General features: G+C 38.9%; 1 protein-coding gene across 1 annotated transcript in view; it reads right to left on the minus strand.

Annotated features, from left to right (window-relative positions):
- The window catches only part of ADAMTS6 (ADAM metallopeptidase with thrombospondin type 1 motif 6), a 326,707-nt gene that overhangs the window by 6,321 nt on the left and 300,019 nt on the right, over positions 1-20,367 (minus strand). Inside the window, exons 23-24 of the mRNA XM_025388157.1 lie at positions 12,422-12,598; positions 9,174-9,330 (exon numbers count right to left, since the gene is read on the minus strand). Coding sequence (XP_025243942.1) covers positions 9,174-9,330; positions 12,422-12,598 — 334 coding nt within the window. The remainder of the gene's footprint in view (positions 1-9,173; positions 9,331-12,421; positions 12,599-20,367) is intronic.

Raw genomic sequence — 20,367 nt, forward strand, 5'->3', positions numbered from 1 at the left:
CAGTTCCTACTTCTTGGTTTTGCCTTCTAGGAACTGGCCTGACTAGAAGAATCAGTTCATTACATCTTTAGATTTGATGAAAATCTCTTCACCAACCACGACTCATCTTTTATTCTCTGTCTTTTAACTCCACAAGAGCTTAATTTAGTAGTGACAGCATTAAAAATTATAATTTATCAAGCATATCATTTGTGTAAAGCACAACATAAACATATATATTATAAATATATATATTTTTCAATCCTTGTAAGTTCGGTCATGTGTTGTTCAATGATGGGGATATTCTCTGAGAAATGCATTGTTCGGTGATTTTGTCAATGTGCAAACATCACAGAGTGTACTTTCACAAACCTAGATGGTATAGCCTATTGTACACCTAGGCCACATGGTATAGCCTATTGCTTCCGGGCTACAAACCTGTACAGCATGTTACTGTACTGAATATTGTAGGCAGTTGGAACACAAGTATTTGTGTATACTGGTAAGTATTTGTGTATCTAAATATATCTGAACATAGAAAAGATCCAGTAAAAATATAATATTATAATATTGTGGGACCACCTTTGTATATTATACAGTGACCGTATATAAAATGTCAGCTTTATATGGACAGTAAAACATAAGCTCAAAAAGATTATGAAACTCATGCTGGGTCACACGGCTAGTTGGTCTAAGAACAGGTTTATCTGACTCCAGAGCCACTCATATTTCAGCAATATTCTTAGCATCTAAATGCAAGAAGTTTCTACCTGTCTCTGATTCTGTATTCTTGGCTGACACCACTGATAAATCAACTTGGAGCGTCTTGGTCAGGTTTTGTTTCTTTAAGAGTTTGCTGTGCCACCTTAGAGAAGGGGAAATATGTTTTTTAAAAGGAGATTTCCAGAATAACATCTGAATTATTTAGAATAGACTGAATTATCCATTTATACTTTTTGTCACTATATATTCCTCCTCAAATTTTGTAAAAGTACACAAGTGAAAAGGTGATTTTAGATACATCAAGAAGTTTTAAAGCCCCATTATTACAGAAAGCTGAATGTAATCTTCAAAATATTAGAACCAGTTTTAAATTATATTGGGGCATTCAACCCATCTACCACTTTTAACTTAGCCAGAGAGGACTGATTTGTTGTGCTTACTGAAATTATGCTGATGTCATTGACAGGCCTTAATTATAAAACTTATTTCATTAGTCTGCCTCATCCTTAAAGCCCAGTGAAATTATGAAAGCCTTTTCTCTTCTACCCTTGAGCAGTACAACTTACTTTTGGAAAACAAAAACAAAACAAACAAAAAACAACAACAAAAAACACCAAAAAAACCCAACAACAACAACAAAAATATTCTGGAAAAGTTGTACATAAATTAAATCACATATCCCATTGAAATTAAAACAATAATAAATGTTCTGTTTTAATTTCTGAATGATTTACAGTTGGCATTGCTTTCTAGCTGACACTTAAAATGTTTAAAAATTAAAAATTCCTCTGTACCCAATTAGTGCACAGTGTGCAAATAAATAATACCAAGAGATCCATTAAAAAGAATTACTTAGTTTGAGTTTTTTGGTATTATAATCACTCTGTAGTTAATTTGTTTTGAAGGTTTGAGCTTTAATGTTGTATTTTCTTCATGCAAACACACTTATATCTATCTACTGCTTTCTAAGTAGTGGAATCTGAGCCAGTGGGTCAAGGATTTTCAGATGAAGGAGCCTTATTTTCTCTTCGACTATCATCATGTACCAGTTAAGTACTCTCCTAGGAGAAGAATGACAAGACACTCTTTCTACCCTTTTCTGTGAGGATACTGGAAAGGTAAGAGGTCCTCATCATGTGGTTTCTAGTTAACATTTTGTAAACCCAATTATTCTCCCCTCTTTTTACACCCCACACCACCCTTGAAAGAAAAGTTACACTTTACCCAGGACTAGAGACTTCTGGTGAGAATGGCTTTACGGAGAATTCCCAAATTCTTCTCAGGGAGACTTGGGAATAAATCAAGGGCTGAAAGCCAGCCCCTAGGCCCTGCAATGTGAACTGGATCCATTATTAGAATCTGAAGTAATTTGCCAGGCATGCTGGAGTGGCTCTCATTGGTAATCTGGGTTTTGGTAGAGTTGAATGATAAAATTAGACACCCTGTTTCATAGGTAACACATGAACCTACTTATCATTGATGTGCCAATGGGTTTTTCCCCAGGTGCTTTACATTAACCTTTCAAAACTCTGACCTAAAAGACATGCTTTCAAAATACACTGAACAGAGGTTTATGAATTTAGAATGCAATTAGGTTCAAATTAATTGTTACTTTGAAGGCTTGATTTGGTCCAAGAAATACAAGACCAAGTCCTCAAAGCATGGCTTTTGCATTTATTTCATTGAATGTTGCAAAGCTTGCCTACTTGTCTCACTGGAGTTGGGAGATATCCTTCATGACCAGGTTGGACCATCAGCATCTCTCTTTGGAGAATGCATGCCCTCTGTTCCTGTAAACTCCTTATGTGGTTCAGAAGAACACAGTAAGTGAAGAATTATGACTTAGGCACCTAAAGGTCTATCTTTGGGATTTAAAAAGTACAAACAGCTGTACTTCTGACAAACTGCCCATGGAAATGCAGGACCTGGTGAGAAGTGAGATAGCAAAGGCTGCTCATGCGTGGCACAGAAGTTGGGGTGGGGAATGTTAACTCAGTATACTTCTCCTAATAAAGTGTACTTGAGCCCTTGACAGTTTAGATATTCAGGCTAGAAAAGGATGAAATGGCAACTTTTGCTTGGGAACCTAACATTATTCATTGTAATAGAACAGTCCACCAGCTTATTTTTATCCTTGAAGCAAGATGGTATCAGCTATTGAACTTCATACTGATTTCAATTTCCCACAGACTAGACCATTCCTTTCTCTCTTTGCTTTCTGTTTCTTTTTATTTAGTCTTATTCCCTAGATGCCACCCACATTCAACCTGGAGGTGGTATAATCTCAACCCAAATCCAGGGTTCCCTCCAGACCAGACAGCCAGGAATGTGAACCCGCATGCTAAGTGACTTATGAACTCTTTGAAGTGGTAAGGAAAAAAACTGGCCTTCCTCACCTCTTTGAAACCAAAGTCTTCAAATGACCTTTATCGTTCCTTTACTGATTTTCATACATCAGGTGCCACATTAAAACCCAAATGCGGTAGCTAGTTTGACCAAAATTCTTGGTTCGAGATTTCTGGAGCTGCCTAAGCTTTCCCAGAGCTATTTACATGAGGGAGTCTGAGAGCCACCAAAGCCACCATTAGACATCCTGGGCTGGTAAACCATTGTACACTAACCACACCTTTCCTGGATTGGTTACCAGCCCCTGGCACACCATGAATCATTACCTGGCAGCAATAAATACTCTGTGACAGAGTGCCTTGTGCTATTGAGAAGCTGAAAAGACTCACTATATAAACTACAAGGGAACTTGAAACTGCATGAAAGATGAATAAAATGGCATTTTGCATAGAATTTCAGGTGAGCTTGAGTAGGTTAGTCCCAACTGACATATGTACTTTTTAAAAAATTACTCTGAGTAGCATTTCAAATTTACTGATACCCAGGGTGTCTATAATTCACTTTTAGCAGCAACATGGTGTTACCCTCATCAGTGGCAGTCTGTCAAGATCATGCCTTTAATCTTTTAACCCTTTGCCAAAGGCTTTCAGAAACAAAAAAACTAAAGCAGATGTTGAACACAGCAAATTGTATCTCCCTTCTTCTTCCTCCCATTTCCCTCTTGCTATTTTAATTTTTTGAAACTCTGCTTCTGATTCCCTTACTATCATTTGTTGCTTGACCTCCCTCCATTTCTTCAATCTCTCTCCATTTATTTCATTTTTAAATCTTATTCAAATTCCATTTCTTATTAAAGCTTCAGGGGACTAATGTGTTTAATTTCCCTACAGATGCCTGAATTCCTTCATGATTAATGATGGTACACAGTTACCTAAATCTGAAATGTAGGAGTCATCCTGAATACCTCCATATCTCTCATCTCCTTGTCTAACTGTTCATCAGGCTCTTTTTATTCTCCTTTCATTTTATTATTTTTCCCCCAGTTCATCACTCTCCTTTTAATCCCTACAATATCTGTCTTAGTTCATGCCTCCATCCTCTCTTGCCTGGACTCTTAGAACAAATCTTTCTCATTCTACTCCCACACAAGGCTGCCCTCCCTCTGCTCCTTTACCCTTCTGTCATCCTGAGCATGTCAAGCCCCAGTTTTTTTTTTTTTTTCACTTGTTCCCTAAAACCCAAAGATAGAGTCCTAGCTTCCTTCCACTACATGTGGAGTTTCCAAAACCAAGTCCCTGCTTCTCTCTCTGTAGCCTCATGTGCACTGCCCGCTCATCTGCCAACCCACCGTAGCGATAGTGAACTGCCTCCATGCCCTTGTGACTGTACACACTTGTCCTCTGTCAGGAATGCCCCGCATCTCAATGTCTTCTGGGTAAACTGTTTCCTATCTTCCATGTTCAGCTCAGCTTTCCTTCTCTGTGATGCTTCTGCTGATTACCTGCTCCTCTGTGCACTCATGGTCACTTCTTCCCACCCCTGGAACAGTACTGCTCATATTGTCAAAATTAATTGTATGTTGCCAACCCTACTAAACCTTTGAGAACATGGAACCTGTTGTATTGCATTCATAGTCTTGGTGCCTAGTACATGGTAAGTATGTTTGCTAAGTAAATAAATAAATGATTGGATGAATGTAGGATGTTATTTAAAAAATCATAATGGATGGATGGATATATGCACATATATGAAAAAGCATGTTCAGTAAATGATAACACTATGGTTTGGTGCAAAAGTAATTGTAGTTTTTGCCATTAAAAGTAATATAATCTAGATGGTGGATGTTCATTGTAAAATTCTTTCCACTTTGCTGTATGTTTGAAACTTCTAATTTTTTTCATAATGAAATACTGACAGGAGGGAGACCATTACCTAAACCTTGATAGTCAAAACAATTTTCAACATTCTATCTGTGGCCCATTTCATTCATAGAGATTCAACTGAAAAACTCTATTTTAGATCCTAATACATCTCCCCAAATCCTGCCCTGTCTTGGGGTAGAGCTGAAGTGATTTTTCAGTAGCCTCGTACTATGAGTCATGGCAATTTGACTGTACTGGAGGAAAAGGGATCCTCTTCTGCCTCTTCCACTCTCCTGCATTAACCAGAAACTGCTCCTTCTCCAACTTTCTTCTTAACTTTTCCTTGCTAAAAGGCATTTCTTTTCTCCATTTTTATTTGAGACAGAGTTTTGTTCTTGTTGCCCAGGCTGGAGTGCAATGGCATGATCTCGGCTCACCACAACCTCCACCTCCCAGGTTCAAGCGATTCTCCTGCCTCAGCCTCCCAAGTAGCTGGGATTACAGGCATTACATACAGGCCCAGATAATTTTGTATTTTTAGTAGAGACAGTGTTTCTCCATGTTGGTCAGGCTGGTCTCGAACTCCTGATCTCAGGTGATCTGCCTGCCTCAGCCTCCCAAACTACTGGGATTACAGGAGTGAGCCACTACGCCCAGCCTCTTTTCTTCCATGATTTGCCTCCTACAAACCATAACAGACCACTTTTGCATTATTTTCACACTAGAACCTCTTCTCTCTCTCGAATTTTTGTTTTGAGACAGAGTCTCTACTCTGTCATCCAGGCTGGAGTGCAATGGTGTGATCATGGCTCACTGCAAGCTTGACCTCCCAAACTCAAGTGATCTTCCTACCTAAGCCTCCCAAGTAGCTGGACTACAGATGCGTGCCACCATACCCAGCTAGTTTTTAAACGTTTTTGTAGAGAAGGGGTCTCCCTATGTTGTCCAGGCTGGTATCAAACTCCTGGGCTCAAGCAATCCTCTCCCTTGGCCTCCCAAAATGTTGAGATTGCAGGCGTGAGCCACTGTGCCCGGCCTCCTTGTCTCTTTTGAAATCTGTGTTATCTGTCCATTCCATATCTCTATGGATGAAAACTTATAATTCGGTTCATAATGTTTTACTCACTTTTCCCAAGGTACACACTGGGTTTTTCCAAGTATGTGTTATATAGATGGCTTACTGATTCCTTAGTCTATGAAGCCAGCCTTGATGGAAAATGTGAAGTCATTGGTCCTTCATTTGAGCACTTGTGTAAACTGCTCCACATAACACATTCCACCTTCTTTTCTCAAATTTTTTTGAATTAAAAAAATTTTCATTTAAGTATTTGCTCTGAAAGACTATGAACTTATAAATATATTTGAATTTTCCCTAATAAATAGCAGAGGCTGGCCATAGAAAGCATTCAATAATTAGCTGCTGATTAAATGAACAAATAGTTTCAGATATTTAAATGCATTCCATATATGCTATTGGGAAATTAAAGAGAACACAAAACACATTATGACAGACATATCATTTGTACTTTAAATCTAATTTTGTAAAGAGAGTTATCTTCTTTCTTTTAAATGAGCTGACATCTTTAGATAATAATGATTCTAACATGAATCATACTTAGCAGGATTAATAATTTCCTAAAAATTTCCTCCTTTACTGAGAAGTCTAAATATATTGTCTTTACTGCTTACTTTAGAATAATATTAATAAAAAGTGATTAGCCAGATAGATGAAATAACCATGAGGTGTTTCTCCAAATAACCCAAGAAACCTCAAATTAACACCTATTCATTTTAAGACAATTCCCTTAAGGCAGAAATTAGCACAGGTACAAATGATATTCTGCCTACTCTGAAAATAGTTTTGAAACTTATTATATATAAACTGCAAAGTTTATCTATAATGATTATGCATTATAGAGAAGATTTTAGAGAAATTATTAAAATTGTCTAAAATGAAGCTATGAGCATAACTCCAACAGTTACATTGTTTTAGGCATGTCAAAAGGCAGTTCTTTCAGCAATGACTTAGGCTTAATCTATTGAATTAGGCTGACAGTCATGCCAGAAATGTTTTACTTCAAAATCAGAAACTCTTGCTTTTATGTCAAAAAACCCTACTTTAAAGACTAAATTAAGAATAGCCTGCAAATATAGTTGAAATTGACAGGTACTTGGACCCTACCAAATGTGGGTTCAGATCCTGACTCTACTACTTCCTAGTCTTTAAATTGGGCAAATCACTATCTTCCCATGTGCCTCACTTTCCTCATTAGTAATAACAACTCTTAGAAGCTTGTTGTCAGGATTATATAAGATTATATACACACACACATGCACGCACACACACACACAGACTTGCAGAGAGAGATCTATTTGTGTATGTGAGATATATAAGACAGACTATATAAAGGGCCTAACATAATACCCAACATAGACTAATTTAATATGACAGTTATATCCTCTCTCCTACCTTAACCTTGTATCTTCCAATTCTGAAAGAAAAAGAGAACCCCGAATTCATGTGATCTTTTGCTAACTAACTTACAATGGATAAAATAAATTATTGCTGGAGTCTTACAGAAGAGAGATTTTGTTCTGTTTTGGTTTGGGGAGGTTTTTCTGAGACAGAGTCTCAGTCTGTTGCCCTGGCTGGAGTGCAGTGGCATGATCAGGGCTCACTGCAGCCTCAACTTCCTGGGCTCAAGTGATCCTCCTGCCTCAGCCTCCCAAGGAACTACGACTACAGGCACCCACCACCATGCCTAGCTAACTTTTTAATTTTTTTGTAGAGACAGGTTCTCACTATGTTGCCCAGCATGGTCTTGAACTCCTGGGCTCAAGTGATCCTCCCACCTCAACCCTCCCAAAGTGCTGAGATTACAGATGTGAGCCACCGCACCCAGCTAAGAGATTTTTTTTTTTCGAAGATAATTTAAAAGATAATTTTTTTCCAAGAAAAATACTTTATTTGTTATAGATTTTGAGCCCTTCTCAAGAGAGGGAAAGGTAGATTTCCAGAATCCAAAGGGACAAAAAAGAAGTAGCAGTAAAGCCAGAGATTCTGCAAAATTAAAAGTTGTGATTTTGAATTGATGTAGCATAGGGTTATACATTTTGAAAGAGTAATTATGTGTATAATAAGTGCACTGTGTTGAGGCTTAAGTATACAAAACAGACCATCTGCAAAGATGCAAGGTGTCTGGATCTTGTCATACAAGATCACTTTCTTAAAACAAAATTCCCAAGAAAACACTTTTAAATTGTGAATATAATTTTTAAGAATCCTTTGAATTAGACAGAGTTGATCAAAATAAAGCGATCTCTCTTGAAGATGTTTATAAACATACAGTTTTCACTTGAAAAATAGTAACAAATTATTTGACTATATATTCATGATAGGTTTTTTTCAGGGCCTTATAATTTAAATTTGTGGCTTCAGATGTTGTTCATGTGCATATATTTGATCCTGCCTGTATTTTCATGTGAGAAGGCAGTCTAAACTTCTGGACTATGCCATGTTTGTCTTCACATTCCTAATAATTTCTGTCACAGTGACTCGCACATAGTAGCATTTGAGAAATTCCTAATGAATGCCTAAATGAATAAAGAAATTACTTTCATTTAAACAACAGATTTTTAAAAGTCAGAATTGTGGTGGGGGGGTGGGGCATCTGCTGTTAATAAAGGGATTTCCCAATGTATAAAAAACAGAAAGAGAAATTCCAGAGCACAAAGACCTTTGTTCTCCTTTATAAACAGCTACATAATTATTTTTCTACTTTTCTACGATAAGAAAATTAGCATTTAAAATGCAAGTAGTTTCAAACATATACTTTCATTATATGTACAACAATAATGAATTTAAATCTTCAGCATGATAGAGATCCACTGTCATATCCAAAAAGAAACAGAAGTTTGCACTTCAAGAGTAGTTCATTAGGAAACATCTCTAAAGTCTTAATATAAATCAAACATAGAATATGAGGCTGGATGTGATCTTAGAGATTATCTACTCCAATTTCTTATTTCATAGATAAACTTAGCTCCAGAGAGGTTAAGTGACTTAACAAGGTCATAAAGTTAGTTAAAAAGTCAGGAAAAAACTTTGGTTTCCTGATTGCTGTCTGCATAAGCAGCTTTCACAAATGCTCTACTCAAACTACACTACAGTAGTGGGTTTATTGTGCTCTTCAAACCCTGGGAACAGTACAGTAAAGGTGGGTCATTAGCAACCACAGGCCCCTCCTCCATGGAAAAACTCACCTTCAGTATTAGAAATGGGGGTACTGTCACATTTGCTTTCACACTGCTGCATTGATGGAGGCCGAACAGTTTCTGGACAGTCACTAGATGCCTGTCCAGTGTAGGAGAGACACTGCACAGTTCTCATCTGCTGTCCAAGGCCACACTGAGCAGAACACTAAATCCAAAGACACAAAGAAACAAAATATTAATCTCAACAATTTTCAGGAGGTAAAAAATATACTATGTCATTTCAAATGCAACACAATATGAACTTTTTTTTTTGAGACACAGGGTCTTGCTATATTGGCCAGGCTGGTCTCAAACTCCTGGCCTCAAGCAATCCTCCTGCCTCAGCCTCCCAAAGTGCTGGGAGTACAGGCTTGAGCCACCACACCCAGCCACAATACTAACTTTTAAAGCCCACATGTGGTTCATTTTTGAGAGGTGTATGATTAGGTCATTCTACTATCAAACTGGTTTGGAAAGTCAAACATCATGTTATTTCCCTAGCAAATAGACTCAATATACTTCCCAGAAGATAATACATAGAGATTTCTTGCTATCACTGCAACAATTCCCAGCAAGGCTGGTGACCTCTAGCAGGAGTGTCATGAGAAAATCCTTGTGATGAAGTAGAATAATGAGAGATTGTAGGGCTAGGAAATCACTATTGCTCCCTATTTATTATAGGTGTGCAGGTAAATAACCTGGTGGCTTATTGGAGTGTCCTGTATGTGATCAAACTATTAGTTCAATGTAATAGCAGTGACAGCTGTGGAGCCTGGTGATGGGGTCATTAAAAAAAAAAAAAAAGAGCTTAAATAAGTCCCTCAGGTTTTCTAAGGGATTGCAAGCCACACAAACCTGAGAAGCAGTCTTGTGTTCTCAAATGAGCGTGTCTCCCTCTCCTTTTGCATCTACTCTGGGATTCAGTCTCTTCAGGACTGAAGTTACTGTCCGAGGGGCTTAGTTTCATTTGGGACTGATCAGCTGCTGAGGCTGAAGAATGAAGCTGGGTTAGTCTATGGGCCTGCCATCGAGAATACCAGAAAGCCTATGAAATGTGGGATCAAAGGCATGAGGAAGTAACTGGTGCCAACACAGGGGATGGTGATGTTTACAGGGTCAAAAAATTGAAGCCCTGTTGGATTTGTTTGCAAAAACTCTGAAAGTACCCACAGGACTTGTAAGGATATTCATGAAGAGCCTTAAAAAAAAAATGTTTTCGGACAGGTGTGGATGCTCACACCTGTAATCCCAGCACTTTGGGAGGCTGAGGCGGGCGGATCACGAGGTCAGGATATCGAGACCATCCTGGCTAACACAGTGAAAACCCGTCTCTACTAACAATACAAAAAATTAGCCGGGCGAGGTGGCAGGCGCCTGCAGTCCCAGCTTCTTGGGAGGCTGAGGCAGGAGAATGGCGTGAACCTGGGAGGTGGAGCTTGCAGTGAGCTGAGATCGTGCCACTGCACTCCAGCCTAGGCGACAGAGTGAGACTCCATCTCAAAAAAAAAAAAAAAAAAAAACAGTTTTCATACAGAATGAGAAATAAATGTACTCTAATATATTAAAGCATCTTTGAAAATGTATTTTCACTGGTTATTTTGAATTTTAGGAAACTGAATTGAAATTGTAAATGGGAAGAAAAGGACTTGACAACCTTTAAAAGAATAATCTCAAATTGACAATGGTAAATTTGGCAAAATTACTAAAACACAAAAACTTCCAACTGACTTTTATACAGTAGATTGCAACAAAGAATATATAGAGAAGGAAATGCCTGCCTGATTTAAAATAAAAATCATGTAGCAGGTCTGCTCTGATTCTTTAATAGCATCATATCAATCATGCGTTGTGAAGCTGTCACACTTCTATAGTGAAACATAATTTGACACTTAACTGCATACAGTGCTTAACACTGTCATGTGTATTCTACTTGAGCATTTTGCAAATTAAACTAAATACTGCTATAGAGATGCCAAGCACTACTAATTTTATGATTATATTTCTTTTGTCTCCTCAAAGTGCTGAGCACAGAGCAAGTATACTTAGTTACCTTCATGGGTACTGAAAATCTTTGCCCTCTCCCAAATGAAACGAAAGAGGTGTCTAGATGTTACTGTACTCTGGCAATATTGAATTTTGGCCAGAGTTTTGGCAGCTACTTATATGAAATGCCATTTTTAATAAGTAAAGGCAGACCCAGAGCACAAACAAAATCATATTGGCATAAATCACAATATGTCATTATGATTTATTTGAGCCTCAAATATTAGAAAATGACTTGCTACAAGGTCAGTTATGAAACTACAGGGTAAGGGCATTGATTGGTTAGATATGTACTTTCTGGGGCATTTTAAAAAATGTAACCTAATAGATTTCCTCTTTGACATTTAGAAGAACAATACTTAATTTTCCTTCTATCTAAATATACCAACTTGGTCTTTTTTATTAAGAATTTTTTTATTTGGCAAAAAAATTATGTCTGTTTATCATGTATGACATGATATTTTGAAGTATATAACCACTGTGGAGTGACTAAATCTAGCTAATTAACATATTACTTCACAAAATTTTAATACTGTGCTGAGAACCGACTTGTTTTTATAGAATTTAAGGTGGCCTACAGAAAGATAACACAATTTAAAAGCAGATAAGACAGAAAAAAATAAGAATTGGAACTTAAGGTGGAAATGAGTCTAATATAAAAATACATACCAAAATTCCTATATACTTTTTTCCCAATTCATAGCATCCATCAGATAAAAACAAATCAATTAATGAATAAGTATTACTAATATTTCAAGGATTGTCAATCACAGTATCAAACTAATTAAAAACCCCACAACTTTTTTGTGAGTTTAAGAGTTCTCTATTTTGCAAGTGGGAAAATGAAGACACTGGTGTTAACTGATTTATTCCTTTAACAGCTGAGACAGCCGGGACTAGAATCCAAAGTTTCGGTAGCTTGTTCAAATCTCTACTGGTTATTCTGTTTCTCTTTTAATTTTAATCTACAATGGATCTGAAGAATAGAATCTGAAGTTGGAAGTGTGTGGGTGTGGGAGAATCACTGGCACACTCTGTATGTGTCCACATGTGGCGGCTGTGGTTTGTGCAGTTTCACACTCATGCCTCATACCTAGACTTCTACGTGTTAATTCTTACTCATCTCTCAAGCCCTTACAATGATCACACAAGGAACCTCAGGTTTGTGTCTCAAGGTGCTATTTCAGCAGGAGTCCACAGTACAAACGCCTTACCTGGCCCCAGTCTCCTGTGACCCAGCGAGGAGGAGGGCAGCGGCCCAAACTGCAGCGGATGCGGACAGGAGGTTTGCTTTCCTCTGGACATTGTGCAGCTGGGAATGTCTTAGACAGGTCACTGCTCTTGCACAGAACAATCCGATGCTTGAATCCTGGACCACATTTTGGAGTACACTGGAAATAAAATAGTATTGAATCACGACAGTTTAAAGACAGAGGAAAATTTGAGGAAAGTCTTTCTTCAAGTAAATGTGTGTTTTAGTATAGAATATACACATATACTAAGTTCTAGGCAGTCTCTCAGATACAAAGTTCCTTAAAGGTTTTTAAGCAGAGGTACTTTTATTTTTGTCTTAAGGGTTTGAAGAGCTAAATCCAACATTTGCTTTTCTTGGCTAACTCATTTTCTTGCTCTGTTGGGGATAGGTTGATTCCTCTATTCCTCTCTATCCTTGGCCTCATCAGCTGTGATAAGATTCTGCTAATTTTTGGAATGTGGAATCCTTGGTTTCCTACTTGGTGGGTGTGGTCTTCTAAAAGGAATTTGTATGTTATTAGTAGACCACAAGAACTTGTCTCTGTAAAGCAAGTTCAGGGTTGATTTAGATGAACTATTCTTATGCCGAGTCGCTAAGAATACTTGGTCACAGGTGAAGGTTTCTTGCACAGAAAATCTCTTAACTTTTCCCCATACATCAGTTACAAATCTAAGGAAGTTGTTCTTTAGAATTGGTTCTGTTTGTTCTTCATACTGAGGGAAGGATGTTTTTCCCTATGTCACAAATCTTATGTACCTCATCTCCAGGTGTTTCTAGAAGTCACCTATTTAACATAGTAGCTGACTTGAGTCTTCCAGCTTTCTCCCCTGTATATCTGGACCCTTCCTTAAAAATCTGTACTTCAGGCCAGGCACAGTGGCTCACGCCTGTAATCCCAGCACTTTGGGAGGCTGAGGTGGGCAGATCACGAGGTCAAGAGATCAAGACCATCCTGGCCAACATGGTGAAACCCTGTCTCTACTAAAAATACAAAAATTAGCTGGGTGTGGTGGTGCGTGTCTGTAGCCCCAGCTACTTGGGGGGCTGAGGCAGGAGAAGCACTTGAACCAGGAGGTGGAGGTTACAGTGAGCCAAGATTGCATCACTGAACTCTAGCCTGCAAACAGAGCAAGACTCTGTCTCAAAAAAAAAAAAAAAATCTATACTTCCCCTCAATCAAGGGAGGACCTTCCCCACAACATTTGGAAGCACTGTATATATACCTTTCATGCAAAAAACATTTCCAGATCTCCTACAGGAACTACACTAGACTGGGGAGATACAAAAATGAATGAAACAGGCGCTTGGTTGGAGACGTGAGTCTTGCCAAAGGTCCCAGCCGATTAAAGTCCTTCCCTCTTTAACTCCGTGTCTGAGGGGTTTTGTCTGCAGCTTGTTCTGCTACATGTCTTGGTTCCCTGACCAGGAAGTGAGGTGATTAACAGATGGTCAGACGGTTGAGGCAGCCTCTTAGGCAGCTTAGGCCTGCCCTGTGGAGCATCCCTATGGGGGACTCTGGCCAGCTTGAGTGATGCAGATCCTGAGCGTGCTCCTGGGTAGGCAATTGCCCGAGTGGAACGCCTCACCAGAGCAGTGTGTGGCAGGCCCCCATGGAGGATCAACGCAGTGGCTGAACACCAGGAAGGAACTGGCACTTGGAGTCTGGACATCTGAAACTTGGTAAGACTAGTCTTTGGAACTTGGCCACTCCATTTGAGGGGAAGCGTGGCCTGATCACCCACAGTGTGCCTGTACTGGCACTTTGGTTTTTGTTTTTGACTTGACTTTGATTGCTTGATACTTTGGTTTTGACCTGGCTTGGATTTCTGGATACTCTGATTTTGGTTTTGATTCTGGTTTTGTGTGAACTATAAAAGTATGTGTGTGCCCTTGTTATCTGTTCTTTGTTTCGTGGTGTGCGTGTGGTGTTAGCGTGGTGTTTTGTCTCGAAGAAGCATGGGTCACACGCAAAGTAAGCCCACCCCACTAGGAACTATGTTGAAAAATTTCAAGAAAGGATTTAAGGGAGATTATGGTGTTACTATGACACCAGGAAAACTTAGAACTTTGTGTGAAATACACTGGCCAGCATTAGAGGTGGGTTGGCCATCAGAAGGAAGCCTGGACAGGTCCCTTGTTTCAAAGGTATGGCACAAGGTAACCTGTAAGCCAGGGCACCCAGGCCAGTTCCCGTACATAAACCCTTGGTTACAGCTGGTTTTAGATCCCACCCCCTGCCCTCCAACCAGTGGTTGAGAGAACAGCAGCATAAGCGGCTGGCAGAGGCAAGGAAAGACCAGCAGAGAGACAGAGAGGAAAGAGAAAGAAAAAGGGGCAAAGAGAGAGAGAGGAAAAGACAGAGAGGAAGAGATGGAGAGACAAACAGGGAGTCAAGGAGAGAGAGAGAGAGAGACAGGCAGAGAGAGAGGAAGAGACAAAGGCAAATGCAAAGTCAAAGAGAGAAAGACAGAAAGTCAAAGAGAGAAAGAGAGAAATATACAAGTAGTTAAGGAAAAAAAACCCAGTGTACCCTATTCCTTTAAAAGCCAAGGTAAATTTAAAACCTACAATTGATAATTAAAGGTATTCTCTGTAACCCTGTAACACTCTAATATCACTTTGTTTTCAGTGTAAACAAGGGCTTATCCCGAAAGCACTGAGGCCTTCCTATCAAAAATCCTTAACCCAGTAACCTGTGGATAGCCCAGATGCATTCAATCTCTGGCAGCAACTGCTTTGCTAACAGAAGAAAGTAAAAAAAAAAAAAAAACTTTTAGAGGAAACCTCATTGTGAGCACACCTCACCAGTTCAGAAGTATCCTAAGGAAAAAAAAAAAGGATGATTTAACATTAACCACTGAAAATTCCCTTAACCCAGCAGGTTTCCTAAGAGGGGATCTAAATCTTAATTACCATACAAAGGTCCGACCAGACCTAGGAGGAACTCCCTTCAGGACAGGAGGATGGATGGTTCCTCCCAGGTAATTGAAGGAGAAAAAAAAAAACCATCTATCCCAATTCTAAGTTAATTTGGATTAAACAAGGTCTTATTAATAGCAAAGGATAATCGAAATCCCAAACTTATAAGGTTTTCAACAAAAGTAAAGTTTGCCAAAAGTTAACAGTGTAACATGTATTATAGTAGCTTCTAATCTTGTGGCCTTAGACAGTCTAGTCCACAGACATAAAAGAAGTTCACTTTGGAAAAGAATGGTTATCATCTTTGAAAAAAAAGGGGGGGCAGAATTTATGTAAAAAGAGTGTTATATGGTAAATTCTTGTCCTGAAATAAATTAACTGGTTGTTTAAAGAAAGAAATGTTTGTAATAAGTCAGAAAGTTGAGGCATATCGAACAATTGTCTGCGAAAGTCATGAAAGAAAAAAAGTTATTAAAAAATAGAATTTATGCAAGAAATGTCATATAATTTAAAAGTAACTAGGCCTCCTGAATGTAAAACTATTGGAAAAAAAAACAGTTTATGTGCAAGGTGTATAAGGGAAGTAAAATATACCTTTGGCAAAAGGATTATAAGGAGGCATAAGAATGTAAATTTTTACCTACATTAAAAGGTTAAAAATATATATTGTTTTGAAGGTTTAATCAAGTTTTAAAACATTAATTGTAAATAAAAATCTGTGTGTAAACATACTGGCTAAAGTTAAACGGGTATCAACCAGTTTTTCTGTGAATTGGACATTAAAGTAAAAACATGAGTTTTTCTTAAAGCACTAACCTGCTCTTTAATAAAAATTATAAAAGGTTAAAAAGAGTCTATAAAAATCTTACCTTATGGCCCAACATTAAAAATTGAATAAATGTCTACAAAGTTTTATTAAAACTAAGTTTAACATTAATAGCACACTAATATAAAGGTAAAATTTAGATTATCTGGTATAAAAATCATACAGGAAGCATTGTCAAATATAAAATGGTGTTTGGCTTCTTTTGTCTAAAAACTAATAAAAATAGATGCTAAAGGAAATTTCTCAGTAGAAAGACACCAAGGACTATAAAGTCCACTGCTGATGTCCCCACATTTAAAACAAAGGTCAGTTTCTTAGAAATTATATACTTGGTTTATCTTCCACTTTCCTTTCCCTCAAAACTAAGTCTTTTAGAATAGGTACCACCCCTAGAATTTCCAGTAAACCAGCACCAGCCTGAAGATCACCTTCTCATCAAAGGGTGGAAAGAAGAAAAACTCGAGCCAGCCTAGGAAGGACGCTACCTTGTGCTGCTAACCACCGAGACTGCCATTCATAGAGAAGAAAAGGGATGGACTCATCACACCTGAGACAAAGTGCCACCCCCTACAGAGTCATGGGCCACAGTCCCAGGGGAAAATCCTACCAAATTAAAGCTAAGAAAAATTTAATGCTTTCATCTATTCTATTACTCTTTCTTCTTCCCTCGCTCTATTGCTGACCATTTAGTTATTAACATAACCAAGTCAATTTTGCCTCAAACTATTGCATTTAACGCTTGCCTTGTTATACCCTGTGGGGACTTGCCAAGTCAAAAACAGCGCTCAACTTCAGAAAAGTACCTCTGTCCCTCCTGCCTCTCCTCAGACTGGGCATTAGTAAATTAGGACCATTTAATCTGGGTAAATTTCGATAAAGACTCCAGTGTCAACCAGGAGTCTTGCCCCCCAATGTAGAGCTTTCATGCCATAGTTGGTCCAACGTTCTGTGGACCACTAAAGAGCAAGGATGGACTACCCCAACCAGTTTTTGTAATTTCCTAAAATCATACATTCGTTTTACTAGAGGATCATAAAAGTTAGACTTAAAACAAACTTTGGCAATTAAAACAGGATACCAAGATGCAAATGCCTGGTTGGAATGGATCAAATATTCCATCTGCATGTTAAACAAAAGCAATTGTTATGCTTGTGCACGTAGCAGGCCAGAGGCCCAGATTGTCCCCTTTCCACTAAGGTGGTCCTTCAGTAGACCAGGCGTGGGCTGCATGGTAGCTCTCTTCCAGGATTCTACAGCCTGGAGTAATAAGTAGTGCCAAGCTCTCTCGGCTATATCTCAAAGTCCGGCATCCTGCGGGTCAGCCCTCGAGGGTCATCCAGCCTCCATCTCCCAACACTAAGTTCACTTCATGTCTCTCACGACAGGGAGGAAACTTAGTGTTCCTTGGAGACCTGAAGGAATGCAGTGAGCTTAAGTATTTTCAAGAGCTTATCAATCAGTCAGCCCTTGTTCATCCTCGAGCAGATGTGTGGTGGTATTGTGGTGGACCTTTACTGGGTGCTCTGCTGAATAACTGGAGTGGCACTTGTACTTTAGTCCAGTTGGCTATCCCTTTCACCCTGGCATTTCATCAACCAGAGGGAGGAAAAATAAGACATTGTAAAGCGAGAGAAGCCTCTTATGGGTCTTTCAACTCTCATGTCTATGGAGTCCCATGGGGAACACCAGATCAATTTAAAGCTTGAAATCAAATAGAGGCAGGATTTGAGTCAATATTTTGGTGGGTGACAGTTAATAAAAATGTAGATTGGATAAACTACATCTATTACAACCAACAGCAACAAGCTTCTCATGAGTTAAAAGAAAAACTCATGTTGGCCCCAGCCCTGGGGCTACCTGACCTGAGAAAACCCTTTACACCCTATGTGTCAGAAAGAGAAAAAAATGGCAGTTGGAGTTTTAACCCAGACTGTGGGGCCCTGGCGAAGGCCAGCGGCCTATCTCTCAGAACAACTAGACGGGGTTTCCAAAGGCTGGCCCCCATGTCTAAGGGCCCTGGCAGCAAGGTCCCTGTTAGCACAAGTAAGAAGCAGATAAACGAACCTTTGAGCAAAACCTGAAAACAAAGGCCCCCCATACTGTGGTAACTTTAATGACTACCAAAGGACATCATTGGTTAACACATGCTAGATTAACCAAGTACCAAAGCTTGCTATGTGAAAATCTCCACATAACCACTGAAGTTTGCAACACCCTAAACCCCACCACCTTGCTCCCAGTATCAGAAAGCCCAGTTGAACATAACTGTGTAGAGGTGTTGAACTCAGTTTATTCTAGCAGGCCCAACCTCTGAGACCATCCTTGAACATCACAGACTGTGAGCTGTACGTGGACGGGAGCACTTTGCCAACCCCTGCAAAGTGACTCTGAAAAAGATGACAAGCCCTGCTACAGTCACACCTGGAAGCTGACTGGTCCATGCACGGCCGAAGCATGACGAAACTCATCGTGGAACTCATGTTCCTTAAAATTTGGACTTGTAGGGTAAGGACTACAACTGACCTTTCTCAGACTGACGGCTGTTCCCAGTGTATACATCAAGTCACTGAGGCAGGACAAAAAGTTGCTATAGTCCTATTATTTTATGGTTATTATAAGTGTACTGGGATTCTAAAAAGAACTTATTTGTATAATGTTATTCTATACAAGGTATGTAGCCCAGGAAATGACCAACCTGATGTGTGTTATGACCCATCTGAGCCTCCCATGACCACAGTTTTTGAAATAAGATTAAGGACTGAGGACTAGTGGGGGCTCATAAACGATACGAGTAAAATGTCAGCCAAAACAAAAGAAAAAGGGGTGCCCAAACAAGTCACCTTGAAGTTTGATGCCTGTGCTGTCATTAATAGTAATAAGTTAGGAATAGGATGTGGTTCTCTTAATTAGGAAAGAGGCTATACGGCAGAAAACAAGTACATTTGTCATGAATTAGGACTGTGTGGAAATGAATGTGGATACTGGTCTTGTGTCATTTAGGCTACTTGCATAAAAAAGAAAATGAATCCTCTCCATCTTCAGAAAAAAAAATGAATTAAATAGTCTCTACCCTAAAGGAGCTCAGAGTCTTATTTAGGAGACAGACATGGAAACACAGGTTAATGTTAAAAGCATCAGATAAGTGGATGTAGAACACATAAATTATCGTGCCCCTAACACCATCAGCCTGTTTTATAATTATGTATTTACATGTCTTTTCATCTCTACTAGACTATAAGCTCCTTAAAATTACTCCATTTGTTTCATCTTTGCATGCTTGTGTGCATGAAAACACACACATGCGTGTGCACACACACATACACACACACCCCAGGAGCCAGCTGAGGACTCTGAGTAAACGCTTGATAAATATATGCTCTTCTTTATCTGGAAAGGTGACAGTTCTGATTTACCATTAGGTAAATCAAGATGTACTAGTTGTGGATGGGGAGATCTAGGTGAACACCGTACACATGTACACACATGGATTTTGTTAGGGGCAATCTTTGAGCCTAGAATATGTCATAGAAAGAGAGAAAAATATTAATAATTTTTTCAGATGAAAATCAATGATTCAATGCAAACTTTATTACAATGAATATAATCACAGAATGCATTTCCTCCAACTTAGAAAAGGTTTCATTAAGATGCATTTTGAAGGAGGATAACACAATTTTTTCCAGTGTAGCTCGAGAAGAGGCTTTAGTTAGGGAAGGAAGATCAAGAGAGAAATTCCTGATCCCTTTTATTCCTCTTCACAGCCTAATCAATATCCTCATAACCTGGTGCTGCCTCACTCTACCCTTACAATCCATCACTAGGTCTTATTAATCCAATTCCGAAATCTCTCTCACGCCTGTTGATTTCTCTCCATCTCTACTGCCACTAATCTTACTTCAGACAAACATCATTTCCCATATAAAATTTTGTAATGGCTTTCTAGTAGGTCTCCTGTTTCTTCCTCTTGCTTCACTCAAATCCACTCCCTAAACTTTAGTCAGAGGGATCTTTCTAAAACACAAATCCAGTTATACTGCATTTTGATTGAAAAAAAATCCCTTAATGGCTTACTATTGCCTTCAAGATAAAAATTCAAACTCTATATATGCTTAGTACACCACAGTAGTAAGGCTCTATTTACCTCTTGAAGTTCATCTCTC

The sequence above is a fragment of the Theropithecus gelada genome, chromosome 6 (genome assembly GCF_003255815.1).
Source record: "Theropithecus gelada isolate Dixy chromosome 6, Tgel_1.0, whole genome shotgun sequence".
NCBI lineage: Eukaryota > Metazoa > Chordata > Mammalia > Primates > Cercopithecidae > Theropithecus > Theropithecus gelada.